The sequence below is a fragment of the Corvus moneduloides genome, chromosome 2 (genome assembly GCF_009650955.1).
Source record: "Corvus moneduloides isolate bCorMon1 chromosome 2, bCorMon1.pri, whole genome shotgun sequence".
NCBI lineage: Eukaryota > Metazoa > Chordata > Aves > Passeriformes > Corvidae > Corvus > Corvus moneduloides.
This window is the reverse complement of record NC_045477.1, coordinates 40,858,442-40,873,652: the sequence shown is the minus strand read 5'-3', so window position 1 is coordinate 40,873,652 and position 15,211 is coordinate 40,858,442. Positions and strand designations below refer to the sequence as shown.

General features: G+C 35.7%; 1 protein-coding gene across 8 annotated transcripts in view; it reads right to left on the bottom strand.

Annotated features, from left to right (window-relative positions):
* The window catches only part of CNTN5 (contactin 5), a 620,272-nt gene that overhangs the window by 241,755 nt on the left and 363,306 nt on the right, over positions 1-15,211 (bottom strand). For all 8 annotated transcript variants that reach the window (XM_032099222.1, XM_032099223.1, XM_032099228.1 and 5 more), the window contains one exon: positions 994-1,212. In XM_032099222.1, the coding sequence (XP_031955113.1) occupies positions 994-1,212 (219 nt within the window). The remainder of the gene's footprint in view (positions 1-993; positions 1,213-15,211) is intronic.

The window sequence follows — 15,211 nt, the reverse complement described above, 5'->3', positions numbered from 1 at the left end:
CCTTCCTTCCTTCCTTCCTTCCTTCCTTCCTTCCTTCCTTCCTTCCTTCCTTCCTTCCTTCCTTCCTTCCTTCCTTCCTTCCTTCCTTCCTTCCTTCCTTCCTTCCTTCCTTCCTTCCTTCCTTCCTTCCTTCCTTCCTTCCTTCCTTCCTTCCTTCCTTCCTTCCTTCCTTCCTTCCTTCCTTCCTTCCTTCCTTCCTTCCTTCCTTCCTTCCTTCCTTCCTTCCTTCCTTCCTTCCTTCCTTCCTTCCTTCCTTCCTTCCTTCCTTCCTTCCTGCCTCCCTCCCTCCCTCCCTCCCTCCCTCCCTCCCTCCCTGCCTCCCTCCCTGCCTCTCCTGCCTCTCCTGCCTCTCCTGCCTTCCTTCCTGGCTTTCTACCTTTTTTGACTGCAGTTCAGGTAAATATTATCACTAAAGAAATGTTATTAGAAATTTGGCTTTCTAAATGTAACCAAACATGAGAAAATATGTACTGTTACTATGAACTATTGCATTTAGTGACAAATGAGAGCATATGACGCCAGAACCTCTATCCAAGCATGCACATATGTCCGTGCAGGACAGAGTTGGCTACACAGAGTAAATAATTTAGAGAAAAAGTAGTTTTATAAGATTTACTCTTCATGTTTAATTTATATTACTGGCATTCATGATTAAATAAAAAGAAATTCCAAGGAGAAAAATTATATATGGAAAGTGGCTTAGATTTTGCTACTAGATGAAATTGTGCTGTAATGGAATTTCAAATCACTGGTTTGTTATTTTCGTGCAGCAACACCTGTGTAAAACCATTCTGCATAGTAATCTTTAAGAAAGGATGTTTTAATTGGTGACTTTAAGGTTATTCTGAAGAACCTAAAGGAAAGCAGCTCATTTCCACTTTGTGACATTTAATAAAATTCAAAAATATGTCTGAGAAATATTGAAGCAAGCTGACAAAAATGCACTGATTTTGAAAAATATTTCCAAGTTTTAGAGGGGGAAGCTACACTTACCATCATTTTTGAAGGTCTCTGAAAAGTGGTAGAGGTTTGTTGGGGAGTGATAATGCTGTGCAGCTCCTCTCCAGCCTGGTGAAGATACACTTCCTAATGAAGGACTGCTTAATCGTGGTCTGTTCTTTGAATTAAATGAGGCTAAAGATGAACTACCAGATTTTATTCTTAGGATAGCAGCATATGATGTGGGGACACCAGGAACAGCTTCTGAATATTCTGGAAAAAAATCCAAAAAAAACCAACAAGGAGTGAACACTCAACAGAGACAAAATCTGTCACTTTGCAAAAGAATGTTTAGTCAAGTAGTAGAAAAGTAGAAAAGTTTTATCTAAAGAAGGAGTGACAAAAACATCCCAGGCTTGATGAGACACTCAGCTTCTGAAAAGAACTGGGTAGCAGCATAGAGGTCTAAGAAAATTTCCCTGCACCTTCACCATAATATATGTCAGGTGGTTATTAAATTTCTTACTTAAGGAAACATGAGTTTTCAGTGTTTTTAATTTTATTTCTATGACCCTATATTTCTATTTCATAGTGGAAAAGTGTCTGGCAAGCCACCATCTTTCCTTCACAGCCTTCCTTTACTTTGTAAGTGCAATGCAGAAACACTGATTGAAGCTAAATATGCATCTCCATTCAACACTACTCTGCAAATCAAGCAGGCTAGCTAAACAAGGTATTTGTGCATACAGGCCAAGAGTATCTGTATGCACAAATACCTTTCCAAAAACATACATATGCTAGTCACCTCCTCTTCTGCCTTTTCATGTTCCCTTTTTTGTCTTTCATGCTGCATTTAAAATTCCAATGTTTACAAATAAAGATTTGTGCCCAAGCTTTCAGTCCCAGTATAATGCCAAATATAAAGGAAATAAATTATGTTATAATAGATTTAAAAATTATAACTCAGGACCTGCAGGAACAAATCAATCAGATGTATTGACATCAATTGTCCTGAAAATGCAAGGGTTAAGGAGGTGAGAAGAACATTTAAAAACACATTCAGAGAGATGAGCAAAGTGATTCAGACTGCACATTTAATGCCTATGAAGGAACAGATCTTTTGGAGGACAGTTGGAAGTGGCTGGAAGCAAAAAAAGATCACTCTTCTGCCATCTCTGCTAGTGATAAGTATTTAAAAATTGGATGTCCTCTACATTGGCGTAACATGTAAAATTTGTCACTTTTGGGCCTTGACTCTCCTGTTTGCTTATATATGTAACACAATGAGCCACTCTAGTAAATAGGATTCAACAACACTGACATAGTTTTGACAACTTCTTTTTGCTGAAATCTTTTGTGTAGGCAGTTTCATGAAATGAAGTTTTTCTGTTCTGCCTCATCAAGTTAAGAAGACTGCAATTCTTCTCCCACTTAAAAAGAAAAGAAAAAAATATTTTATAGTTCTTTGTTATCTAGTGGAGTGGGGAACGCTAGTTCTGCAGCAGTAGTTTCAGGGTTTGAAAGAAATAAAGAATTGGCAAGATCTCAGATGGCATGAATGCAAAGTACCATGGGAAGAAAGAGAAGGAAAAGATACAAAAGTCAGTCTACATGGTGAAAAGGTCCTGCAGTAATTGAGAGTGTTATGTAAGCTGTTTTCTGACCTTCCGTGGTATAATTGCTTTGTTTGGCTGGGATTAGTGATCAATGTGAAATTTCACCCTGACTCCAGTTGCTCTGTCATGCTCATGGGGATGCTGTATCTGAGTAAAGCTTCTCTTGTAAAACATAACTAGAAATGGTTAATAAATTATACATAAGGAAATATTTCTTGTTTTGTTTACTGAAAGTTTGTAGCCTGTGATCGTTACTGACAGCTACAGCAGAAAACACACTTACCTGAAAACAAAACCTACTTCCTAATTCAAGCATTCACCTTCAGAGATTTAGACTTCTGAACTTCCTAGTCACAGTGGCTTAATTAGAATATATTTTTATTGGACTACTATTTACAGTAAAATTATTCCTTTAATTTGGTTTGGATTAGACTTCTGAGATTTGGGAAAATAAATTTATATATTCCATTATTTAAATACATAATTAAACTGATAGAGAATAGATATTACTCTCTAACATGCTTTTTTGCTTTACCAGTTTACCCTAAAAATCCTTGAGAAATTTCATCAAAGACCTATGGGTAGTTCTGAAAATACTGCTGTATATTGAACTTCACAATGAAATTATGTTTTCCCTAACCTAATTCTGAGAAATAAATTAGGTATTTGGCATGAAACTTCCAATGGTTCCTTCAGCTGCAAGAAGATATTAAGCAACTAGAAACCAGCCACAATAAAATAAGTGATTTGGATTAGCCTTCATATTTCTTTAAACTAGAACTAGCAGATTTATAGTAATTTTAACAGTCGTATGACACTTTTAAGATAGACTATTTTCTATTTCTATTACACATTTTCTTAATGGATTTCCAACAGCAAACTATGATATGAAATAATTTTGGTAATTTTTTAATGACTCTATCCATCTCTCATTGTTTCCAGCACATGCTGCTCTTCATTCAGGTTGGTCAGACAACAAGGAAAACAACAGTGCCATAGGTAATAGAGAAACTGTCTTCCACTGACTACTGAGGTGTCTTTTTTCTTTTAGAAAAAGCCCAAATATACGAATTCCAAGCTAATGTGAAACAATTTTACTCCTGTGATTTTTAATATCTATGTCAGGTTAAATTCAACTTCATTTCATGTATGCTGTTGTGGGAGAACAAAGCTGACTCTAAGGGAAAGGGGATCACAAGACAGCAAATGCTTACACAAGTTCCTTGGGTACAGTCCATGGGTACAAATATAAACCACAAATACTATCCTGTTACATATTATAATTTTGTTTTAAAAGGAACAACATAGCTCAGTAAAGCTCAAACAATGGTACATAGTAATTTGAACAAAATGCATTCTTTCTTTAAACAGAGAAAAGTGTCAAGGCGAATTCACTGAATCAACCCCAAAATTTCTTTGAAAACTGTCTTTGTAATGTTTGAACTTAACAGAGAGTAGAGGATTCTGACTCTTGGGGTGATGTTTTGTTTTCCTTTACTCCTTTTTTTTCTTTAAGTGACTCCTGGTCAGTTACTGACTCGTTGACATTTCTCAACTATCTAATTAAAATGTAGTCGGTCTTATAATACTTGCAAATGTGACCTTCATTTGTGTATTTTTGCGAGCTAGCATGTTTAATCAAATGTCACTAAGAATGCTAACCCATTTTTTTCATTGTAACTTTTAATTACATTGTTTCAGTGGAAGTTTTCAGTCTTCTAAGTTTATGGAAATATGTGCATTCATTCTGTAAACAAGATTTTATTGGTGCTGCTCCTCGAGTTTTTAAACAGAAATGTACTTTCTGCTCTATTATGTGCATGCACATTGGTTTCCTCTTAGACTGCTCAATGACAATTGCTTGGCAATAACCTGTGAGAGAGGTACAAGCATAACAGGAAGCTGTGCTGATAAGGTGTCCATCCAGATCCTCTCCTATGAAAACTAGGATCCCTACTAAAACACAGAAAAATATGAATAAATCATGTTTTTCTGATGAAATTATATTAACTGTGACAAAAAAGAACCCAAAAAACCCCCAGTGAAATACCAAAACAACAATACACACAAAAAAACCCCACCAATCAAGAGCCACTCAACAAAATACACACAAAAAATCACCCAGAACAAAGAAGAAAATGGAAGCCAGAAGATTTCTCAGGAACTGGTTAGTGCATCTGATGCTCTTCTGTGCATTTCCCTCTGTGGTGGTTCAGTTTATCTGTCAGAGATTTTATTCTAAAATTGCTATTCTATCCCAGTTATTACTCAAAGCAATAGACAATGCAGTATCATATACAGACAATCATCAAAACCAAACAAGCAGTAAGATGGAAACCTTCACTGGAGACCTCATTTTAAACATCTGGAACCTGCATGTCTGCATGTAAGGTAGTGAGGCTGGGCTCACTTTACAGGCAGGAGAGAGGAAGAGGAAAATGGCATGTGATATGATAAGCAGTCTCAATAAATGGCTACTTCTTGCCACAGAATTTAAAGGAAAGTAAGATGAAAAGCTAAGATGTCAACATTTCACTTTTTCAGATCTCAGTTGTCTTAGTCATAGAATTATAGATTCATAAATGTTGGAAAAGACCTCCAACATCACTGAGTCCAACCTTTGACCAATCACCACATCAACTAGACCATTGCACTAAGTGCCATGTCCAGTCATTTCTTGGACACCTCCTGGGACAGTGATTCCACCTCCCTGGGCAACCTGTGCCAATGCTTAACCACCCTTTCCGTAAAGAAATTCCTCCTGATGTCCAATCCGAACATTCTCTGGTGAAGCTTGTGGTTATGGCCTCTCATCCTGTCACTAGCTGCTGGGCAGAGGCAATCTGCTGACCCTGATTTTGTTACAACCTCCATTCAGGTAGTTGTAGATAGTGATAAGGTCCACCCAGAGCCTCCTTTTCTCTAGTTCTCTCATCATAAGTCAATTGAGCTTCATTTGTGTCTTTTCTGATCCAAATGTTTGGCTCTTCTGCAAAGGAGTGAAAATCAAGAGATTTGAATTGCTTTCCAAAGAAGCAGTGGGGTACGATTTAGAAAAAGAAAATACGTTGGTGGTCTTTATCAAACCTTCTCACCAGAGATATGATAGCATGAGAAAGGGAGAAAAGTTATCAATGCAAGATGGTCTTTCCTTGGGGAAAAAAATATTTTTGCCAAGTCTTTGGCAAAAAAAAGTAAACCTTCAATCACAAATTGTTCTGTTGAGCTTTTCAGTACTCTGCTGTTTAAGGAAGATACACAATAATTTAACTTGAAAATCTTCAATAGCCTCTCACTTTATAGAATTTGTCTTTTTCTTAGAAATCTGGTCATACAAGGAGAGTAATTTAAGAATAGAATATTATAGACAGACAATGAAAAAAAATAATTAGGGATATATTTTATTTTTCTTTAAAATAACAAGAGGAAATGATTTGAAGACTTAAAACATTGACTGAGAGATAGTAAAGAATATTTCCAGTGGCTATTAGCAATTGAATCAACATCTTTGGAATATTATACAGTTAGAGCTAATTTAAATGTCATGAATTTTTATGAGGAATTCTTTTGAATAATATAAAGATGCTTTTGTAGAGTTAGTCATTGCTTCCTTTTCTACTAAAAAAAAAAATCTATTTTTCATCTTACTTCCACTTCATACTCATAATTCAGTAAATAGATTACTCAATATACGCCCAATTATTCCAACTTTGCATCCAACATATGACATACACCAGAACAACTAAAATGTACTTTAATATAGAACACCTTCAGCTACAGAATGCTTCCAATTGCAGTAACAAAAATAATAAAAGAAATAATATATTCCAATTATGGAACAACATTTGTCCAAAGTAAAGTAATTTTGAAATGAGAAAAGTGCTTTGAGTTTATTGTCGTATTTTTTCTATTGAAACACTTAATGTTGTCTCCTTCAAAGCATGCGAATGTAATATTCAGAATACAATCAGCTAGGCTATGTTTCTGGCATAACATAGGCTTCAAAAACAGTTGTTATGTTCGGTGAGTGCTTTTCATTTTTTTTTTAAATTCACTGAAAGCATGTAATGAAAAGTGCTTTTTAGAAGTAAAAAATATAAAACATTTTGAAGACTCTTCTAATTAACTTATTGAAGAAAAATTTAACTCCAAAAAATAGCATCAGACCTTTATTAACTAGCATATTCCATCTAGTTCAACTTTTATTACTTCTGGTTTTTGCACTCCTAAAGACTACAGGTGTGTTCGACACTTTGCCAATGCGTGGATTGTTTCTGCCTGTTTGTCTAACAAAAAAGGAGTTTTAGGCCAGCTTTTCCTAAAAAATAAGATTCAAAACAGTGTAGATAGCTGAGGATGTCAACACTCTCATGTCACCCAAGAAATACAGTGTAGGAATTAGCTTATTTTAAATATCTTGTGATCTTTGGCCTGAAAGAGGGGTGCTATTGACACGGTGTAATTTGTAGACATATTGAAACAAGTGCTCTAAGACTCCTGTGTGGGTTTGGTTTGTCAGTTTTTAGATATACTTCATTGTATTACTTCTTCAGGTGCTTTTCATATAATATTTTTCAGCTCAAACATGACACAAATTCTCTAGCAGAAAGGCACAGAGCATTACTAATGTGAAATCCATAGATTAGCCTACACTGCATGCTTTTAATTGAAATCTTAACTTATTTTCCCTATGGCTGATGATCATCAGAATGAGCTGTCAATTGTGGATATGAAGGGAGACCCTAGTACTAAAGGTCAACTATTTCAGCACAAATCAATTAAAGTAATTAGTTGGATAGAAATCCTTATTTATGACTCTTCCTTCCTACAATGATATGCATATCAAGGTTAAGTGAAAAATAATAGATCAATCCACAGCAAAGAAGAAATTTGTAACTGATTTTGTTAATATAAAATGTAAATATATAAAATAAAATATAAAATATAAAATATAAAAAGATATAAAATATAAAATATAAAATATAAAATATAAAATATAATATATAAAGTAACTTGACTGATTCCTTAATACCATCATCAAGCAGTCAAAATCTTAATAATCAATCAATCATACAGCAAAGCAAATAATGTAAGTTTTTCTGTTCCCTATGATACACATCCTTACATATTATCCCAATTAAGTGTGTTTATGTGTCCACTGAAAGCAGACAGTCTTTCATTCCCTTCAAAATGCCTATCTCCCGGTTAAAACCTTTAAAGTTTTTTTTTTTTTTTTTGAAGGCAGATATGTTCCTCCCTACCCTTGGCTGCTCCTGGAGTTCTTTGTGGTTTGCTTTAATGTTTGCTAAATATTTTACAGTGCACTCTCTACCCTGGCTTGCATCTTTGAGACCTTTGTGTGGCTCAGTCTTCCCTTAGGAATCACTGAATTAATCACTGAAAGTACTGTCAGTGTAAACAACTATTGCTAGCAATTAAACAACTCTTACACACATAGAGTGAAATTCATTCTTGTGTTCTGGACAAATACTCTCGCAAAACTTCTCTTAAGCATTTTTTAATATTTAAAGTGGCACCTAAGCCTACAGATTGTTAAGGAGGTAGCATTTTATGTCACTTCTGAACGGCTTTTAAAAATAATAAAGAAAATTGTGGTGATCTGTTTACCCACTTCTTTTCTGATTCCATATTGTTCTCCCCAGCTTTCCCTTGCCCCTAGCCCTGGTCACTCCCTCGGGTTCTCCCTATTGGTTCCTGTACCCCAACTCTGCCCATGTACCGCTCCTGGGCCCCTGAGAAAACCCTTCTGCTGCCTGACCACGTGGTCTCTCTCGGTCCCTCTGTCTCTGGGAACCACTGGATCAACATGAAGCAATAAAGGTTCCTGATAGAGAGACCCTGCTTGCCTCCTTTGCCATCACTGTGTTGTAGAGCCCAGCTAGCCAGAGTAGGAGCACAGGGAAGTCCAAAAGGACTATGGGAGGGCAGAATGTCTACCCTGCCCTAAGCAGCCCTGCTGTGCTCTCCAGGAAAGCTGCAACTTACTAAACCAAACGTAGCACTGCAACAGAAAATAAAAATAAAAAAATCCCCATCCTGTTGTGATGGACATTGTTCCACTGTCTTCCTGCATGGAAACAGCAGTGTCAGGCAAAGATACATGCCAAAACTTGTCTCGTCTTCTTTGTCTGAGATGTACCAACAGAGACGAAAGAAACAAACCCTTCAAAACATCCAAAATTCTTCCAGGATTTGCAATGAAATAAATAGAATGCATTGTGCAGGGATTTGTATTCTCATAGGATAAATCTGTAACTCAGGCACATCTGCATGCTCTGAACATTCCACAGTCTCTTCATATGATGCTTAATTCTTCTTGTCTTTGTTCATAGTGGTTGGTTTTAACCAGAGGATCTGGTGCCTGCTTGTGTGCATTTCTAACTGCAAGCCTGCTCTGGTGGTCACCTTGGCACCCTCAGTGAAGTGTTTGCAAATTCAAAGGAAAGACATTAAAAGGACGCAGCCACTGAGACAGACAAGCAGCTCCCTGAAAGACACAGACATACTTTTATAATGAAGGAAAAGAGAGGCTGTACAGATGATCTCCAACAAAGTGTGAATTATTTCAAAACAGTAATAGGAACACTAATATAATTTCCTAACACAACTGTTTTGTCTTGTAGAAAAAGTGATAAGTACAGTTTAGTAATTAGCTGGTGGTTTGCTAAACTTTAGAAATGATGATTTTAATTTTCAAGTTCAGCAACAGGTTTCATGGATGTGGGGCTATTTGTAATAATGTTGCCTTTTCAATAAGTTTCAGAATATTTAAGGTGTCATAAATGTCAATAACATATAGGTGCCATATATATTTATGGTAATTTGTAATTATTGTTTTTAGATATATTATAAAGAGGTTAGCCTATTTGAGCAAACTGGACAAGGTACTACATAAATTTCCAGTGACTAAGAATAATTGTTAACAGACAAGAAGGGAAATATTAAATGTTACATGTAAAAAGTTGGCAGATATAACTGCTTTACATATTATACATACAAGTAAAACATCTCAACATTACAGAGAAATCTCACAATTTTATTCTGCAGTGAGTTTGAAGGAGAATCAAGGTCTGCATTCTCAAATGAAGAGCCACATTCAAAATGATATGACAATATCGTAATGCAGCCCAAGGAAATGCCGTGTAACATCATTCCATCCAGAAGTGGGCAGCCATACACCTCTTTGTAGACTAGTTAATGACTTGTTACAGCTCCAAAGAAATTATGATGAGTTGTTTGCCTTCTGTTTTAATAAATTCATCTGAATAATTACAATTAGGAATGAAAAAGAACAAATACATGAAAATATATTTATGAAATTGGAAAAAAACCCCCATGTTTTCTTATTACTGACAGCAACCAAAGGTCTAAAAATAAAATTAACCCAGCAAAAAATATCAGTGTTATAAAATTTCATGCAGGATTCTAATAAAACCTATACATGCATTAGAAAAACCTCTGTGAAAAACAAATAATCTGTAAGCATTGACACTGTAACAGATGTAATTTTACTGCAGTTGGGCCAGCACTGAAACACCATGAGAGACACACTTGGCCCCTATATGAACATTGAGTGAATAAACAATGAAAATGCAAAATACAGCACAGAAAAATCAGCACAGTTGGTTTTAGAAGTCATCACAGAGGACTTTTCTGAAGCAATCAGAACTACATTTCAAAGCAACATTATTTTATCAAGGACTTATCGGAGTACACATGGGCAACAGAAAGAAGAGATTTGTCATGTCTTGAATTGTTTTGGCTTTATAGCTGATTTCCGTTTCAAAAGGAGTTGTAAATATATAAACATGGAATATAGCAGGAATTTTTAAATAAAGCAGATTTTGAAATCAATCAAGGTTGACTAAAATTTAGATACCTTTCCAAGAGAATTTATAATAGTTCTTTTCACTAAAATGTAATTTACTGCTGTCATGTAAGTAAATTTTTAAGTATGAATAACACTCAACAGAAAGATTTATTCTAAATCATCTATTTGGCATATGGAACTTCACTGTAAACACAGTTAGTGTGTCTGTTTGAAAGCCTGAGGTTATAGCTTTCATTTCAAAATCCTTTCCATAAAGAAAAGATGGTGAATCAGTAAGCCTTGTCATTTCAAGGGAATTTGCATTCTGAGGGTTTTATGTTCCCATCTATGGTTTTACATTACGAAACGACAATGAATGTCAATCATCATAGAGAAAATTCTCTGTTTACCTGAAATTTCTCTTACTCTGAAATAGTAAAGTCCAGAGAGGACTGGGAGGTTTCAGCCAGTGTAACACAGTCAGACAAGACCTGTCAGTCACAAGTAGGGAGGGCATATTTTGGAACACATTTCCAGGCACATGACTTCTGAAGCCAAAATATTTCTACCCAGTTTTGATGCAAAATAGCTTGAGGAGAGAAAGTTACAGTAACTTCTAATGAAGCATAGGGGAAATTCAACTGTACAATAACATGCTAAAATCTTTCTTAGCTTAGTGCCAATCTATCTCCAAAGCAGGTTGAATTTGTGGACCTAATTACTCAGGAAAGTCAACTTCATGTAACTCTATTTTATTTGTTTTCAGACTGGAGTCCACAGATCTGTGACAATAGAACTTCCACCACAGTGTACACGTGGGTCACCTAGGGCATAATTCTGACACTTTGTTCTCCTAATTTTAGCAAGAAAAGCCTATGTTTCTAGTGCGTGCTTCTTACATGTGGGTAATTTAGAATTTCTGTTGTCTGCTACGCAGAGAGATTTCTGTTTTGGGACCTTTGAACATTTACACAGCCCATAGGTAAATTTCAGAATTGTCACTATCATCCTGTGTATTCAGATTTCAAAATTTTGCAAACTCTCCTTAGAACAAGGTCTTCACTCAAAGGTCAAGCAACGTTTTAAATTACTAAGTTGGCTTGCATCACACATACAGACAGTTCCTAGGCATACTTTTACAATTTTATTCTTGTGTGAAAGAGGTTTACATTTTTGACAGTTACTCTTTTAATATTTGATACTTAAACTCAATTTGAGCTGCTGGCCCTCCTGTCCTACAGGGAAATACCATAAAGGCACATCTGGAAGGATTAAAATACATTTTTTTTCCCTTACGTCTTTTTAATTAATTTTACATCCCTTGTATATAAATGGGTAGAACTAGGTCCTGAGGATTATCTCCCCAAGGACTTCCATGACAATGAACAAAAAAACATTGAAATTTTATTATTAATTTGTTTACATTTTTTCAATATCCTTTAGAGGGAGGAAACTTAAGCAGAAATATTTTAGAGCATGCAGCTGGCTCTCTCATTTTTTCCAAGCCTGAAACATTTGCTTCCTTTCTTCCAATTTAACACCTTTGAGAGGCTCTCTCAAAGGAGGAAGGGGTTTTGCAAAAGCTCTTTTCCTTGCTGCTGTATGGGATCTGTGTGGATCAGATTTTTATGGGCTTGTGTTTTTTAGCTGTCAACATAGAATGCAAATTGAATTTCTGAAAGCTTTGGTAGGTGGCAGCAGGGAAGGGATGTTTCTTTCAAAAGTCTTTTGAGAGCAACTGATGCCGAATTTCTTCATTCTCAATTCTTTGTCTTCTGTCAGGGAACTTCTGGGGAGCAGAAAGTTAGTGAGAATAAACTTTGTGGTCTGCTCCTATGGGCAGCAGAATCAAGGAGGTTCATTCATTTCTTGTGCTGTTTAATGAGATTTGCATTTATCCAACTGTTTCAATTGCCATTACTTCTTCAAAGGAAAAAGCAAGAAGGCCCTCTGAAACTGAAAATTCTTCTTCACTCTGCCTAAGTTCAGAAACTTGAAAATATAACTTTTAAAAATGGGAGAGTTTCTTATGTTTATGCTCATTATTAGCCAGTGGAACCATATATGTAGGCAAATCTCTGCAGGATTTTAAACTCAGATATTACTTTCATTTTTTTTATCCATTCACATTTTCCATAGATGACTGACACTAAACAGCATTGGAACCAAGAAAAGAAAGAGAATAAGTAAGTACAGGAGAGAAACTGTCAAATTTTAGGTTATGGAAGATACATAGACTTCAGAAGAAAATGAAAGTGGCTCAGTTGTGTGTCTCCCCTCTGCAATTCATAATCACTTTATTCCTGCCAATGGAGTAGAGCAGAGGGGAATATTGAAGGCATAAAGAGAATCAGAAAATCTGATATAGTGAAAGCAGAGAAGTTAAAAGAATCACAGTATATTGATGATAGTAGCAATAAAGATTAAAGTCTGTTTGCTTACATTTGTAACTTTCCTATAACTGGCAACAACAGAAACAGGAATAAAATACACAGTCACCAGCATAGTATTCCTAGAGTTAATAAAGAATGGTATGGACCATAAATACAGGTGAGTTAACGAATTCTAAAAAGTACCAAAACTCTACACCAGCAGATATCCTGTATGGTACTTGGCCAAAACACCTGTTTTTTTGTAGAATCAGATGTGGCCATTACATTATTGATGAACACTGACTAACACAGCAAAAACAAATGTCAGCTGCTGCTATTACTTTAACCTCTAAAAATACATGGTTCAGACTGAAAAAATAGCACCAGCTCTCTTGTGCTTGGTAATTTAAAACATTGCTTGACCTTTAAGTGAAAACCTTGTTCTAAGGGGAGTTTGCAAAATTTTGAAATCTGAATACACAGGATGATAGTGACAATTCTGAAATTTACCTATGGGCTGTGTAAATGTTCAAAGGTCTCAAAACAGAAATCTCCATCTGTTTGGAAGACAACACCAATTCTTCCATATAGACATTGCAGAAGAAAAGAAAGGTCTCTTGCTTGTATACACTACTATATTTGTAGTAAGATTTTCCACCACTTTTTCTTTGAAAAATCTCTGCAAAGATTTCTGCACCAGGCAATTGTTACAGTTACACTGAAATAGCTGAGCTTACATCCCCCACAGGGCTACTGAGTTGATTGAAAGCACAAACAACCAACAATGACCTTTACTGGGAACTTCTGTAGAGCTTACAAAAACCCCCTCTGTTCTTCTCACTTTGCTCTCTCCTTTCTCCACCCCAAATCACTATCAGCAAAACCCTGAGGCAGGAGCATAAGAACTAGATGATCTTTAAAAGTACCTCTCAAAAGAAAATCATTCTGTGATTCTAGAAACAGAAGACGGTCAGAGATTCCAAGACTTCTGATCAGATGGGCAGATCCCAAAGAGGAATCACGCATGACATTATTGACTAACTCAGTCTTTCAGAAGAACCAAGCATCAGTGCTAATTTTGCTGGAGATTTTGGCATATGTATTAGTGGCTTCTGGAGAATACACTGATCCCAGACAAAAATTGAGGGGTGACACGGAGGGAATTTATGGAAAGCTGTCCAATTTTTATGGGAGTTATGAAGGCACCATTAATTGCTCTGAAACAACCTGTTGATAGCTTTTCAAGTGTGCATGGGTTAAAGGAAAAACTTGCTGCTGAAAGAGTAGCATAAATAATTTTTTTTTTTCACACTCTTCAAATGCAATCAGACATTGTCTTCTACAGTTATGCTGTAGGCCTTCAATTATACCTGTAGTAATCCAGATTTATCACGGTTAAGTAAGTTGTATGTTTGCCAATAATACCAGTGCTCATGAAGAGTAACAACCCAATAGATCACAGGACATGTTTTTTCATTTCCTCTGGACTGTTCCTGCAAGTCAGGTTTTAGATGCTTATGAACTTGCTTTAGGAACTTGCTGTGGCAATAAAGGTCCAAGTTTGAAAAGATAAAACAGAAAAAAATAGTTTGAAGTAAATAAATCCTAAAACTTTCCCTTTCAGGATATGAATTGTAGCAGGTAGGGCTGTCATCATGTAAGGAGCTGTTCATTAAAACCTGAGGTCAATTTTTCTGTAGAAAATGTTCCTAAGAATAAAACAGTTTCCATCTAGAGGGAAAAAAGTATCCTTTTGTATCATATTGCTCAGCTTTCCACCCACAGTTCACCTATTTTTACTGTGTTTTTAAAATAATTTTCTTTAAAAATATTGCTTTATTAGAAGATATCTTTTTATCAAAGTGAAAAAAAAAATTGCAAGAACATATTTTGGGAAGGTTTTTTACTGAAATAACTTCTTAAGTACTGATATAATCAGAGTGAAAAGAAGCCTAGAATACCCAGAAGTGTAACTGTATCTGGCTCTCACATAATACGTGAGAGATACATGTTCATGTCCCTGTTCTTTTTAATTTTCAGATCAATCTTTACTAAGTATAAAAGAAAGACTGATTCTGGAATTCAAGAGAGCATTGCCTTGTGCTGTAAAAATCATTGGTTAAAGGCCCTGTTCCAATTTGTATTTTGTTATTAACAGAGGTGAAAGAGGAAATGGGAACATCTAGACTCCCGAGAGTCCACTTAAAATCTATTCTTATGTTTAGGAAGCTCCTCTGTGGCTGGGAAGATTGAGGTTTGACTCCGGGAAAACATAAACTGAATCGAAGCAATACTCAATATGCATTTTAAACACTAAGTTACTGAATATTACCATGGAGGACTCCCAGCTTGGTTTTCATCTTAGATTGCTTTTCACAGACAGAATCAGGTGCCTCATGTTCTCATCTTAATATTAAAATGTCTTAGAAATGCTTAAATCTGTTCTTTCCCAA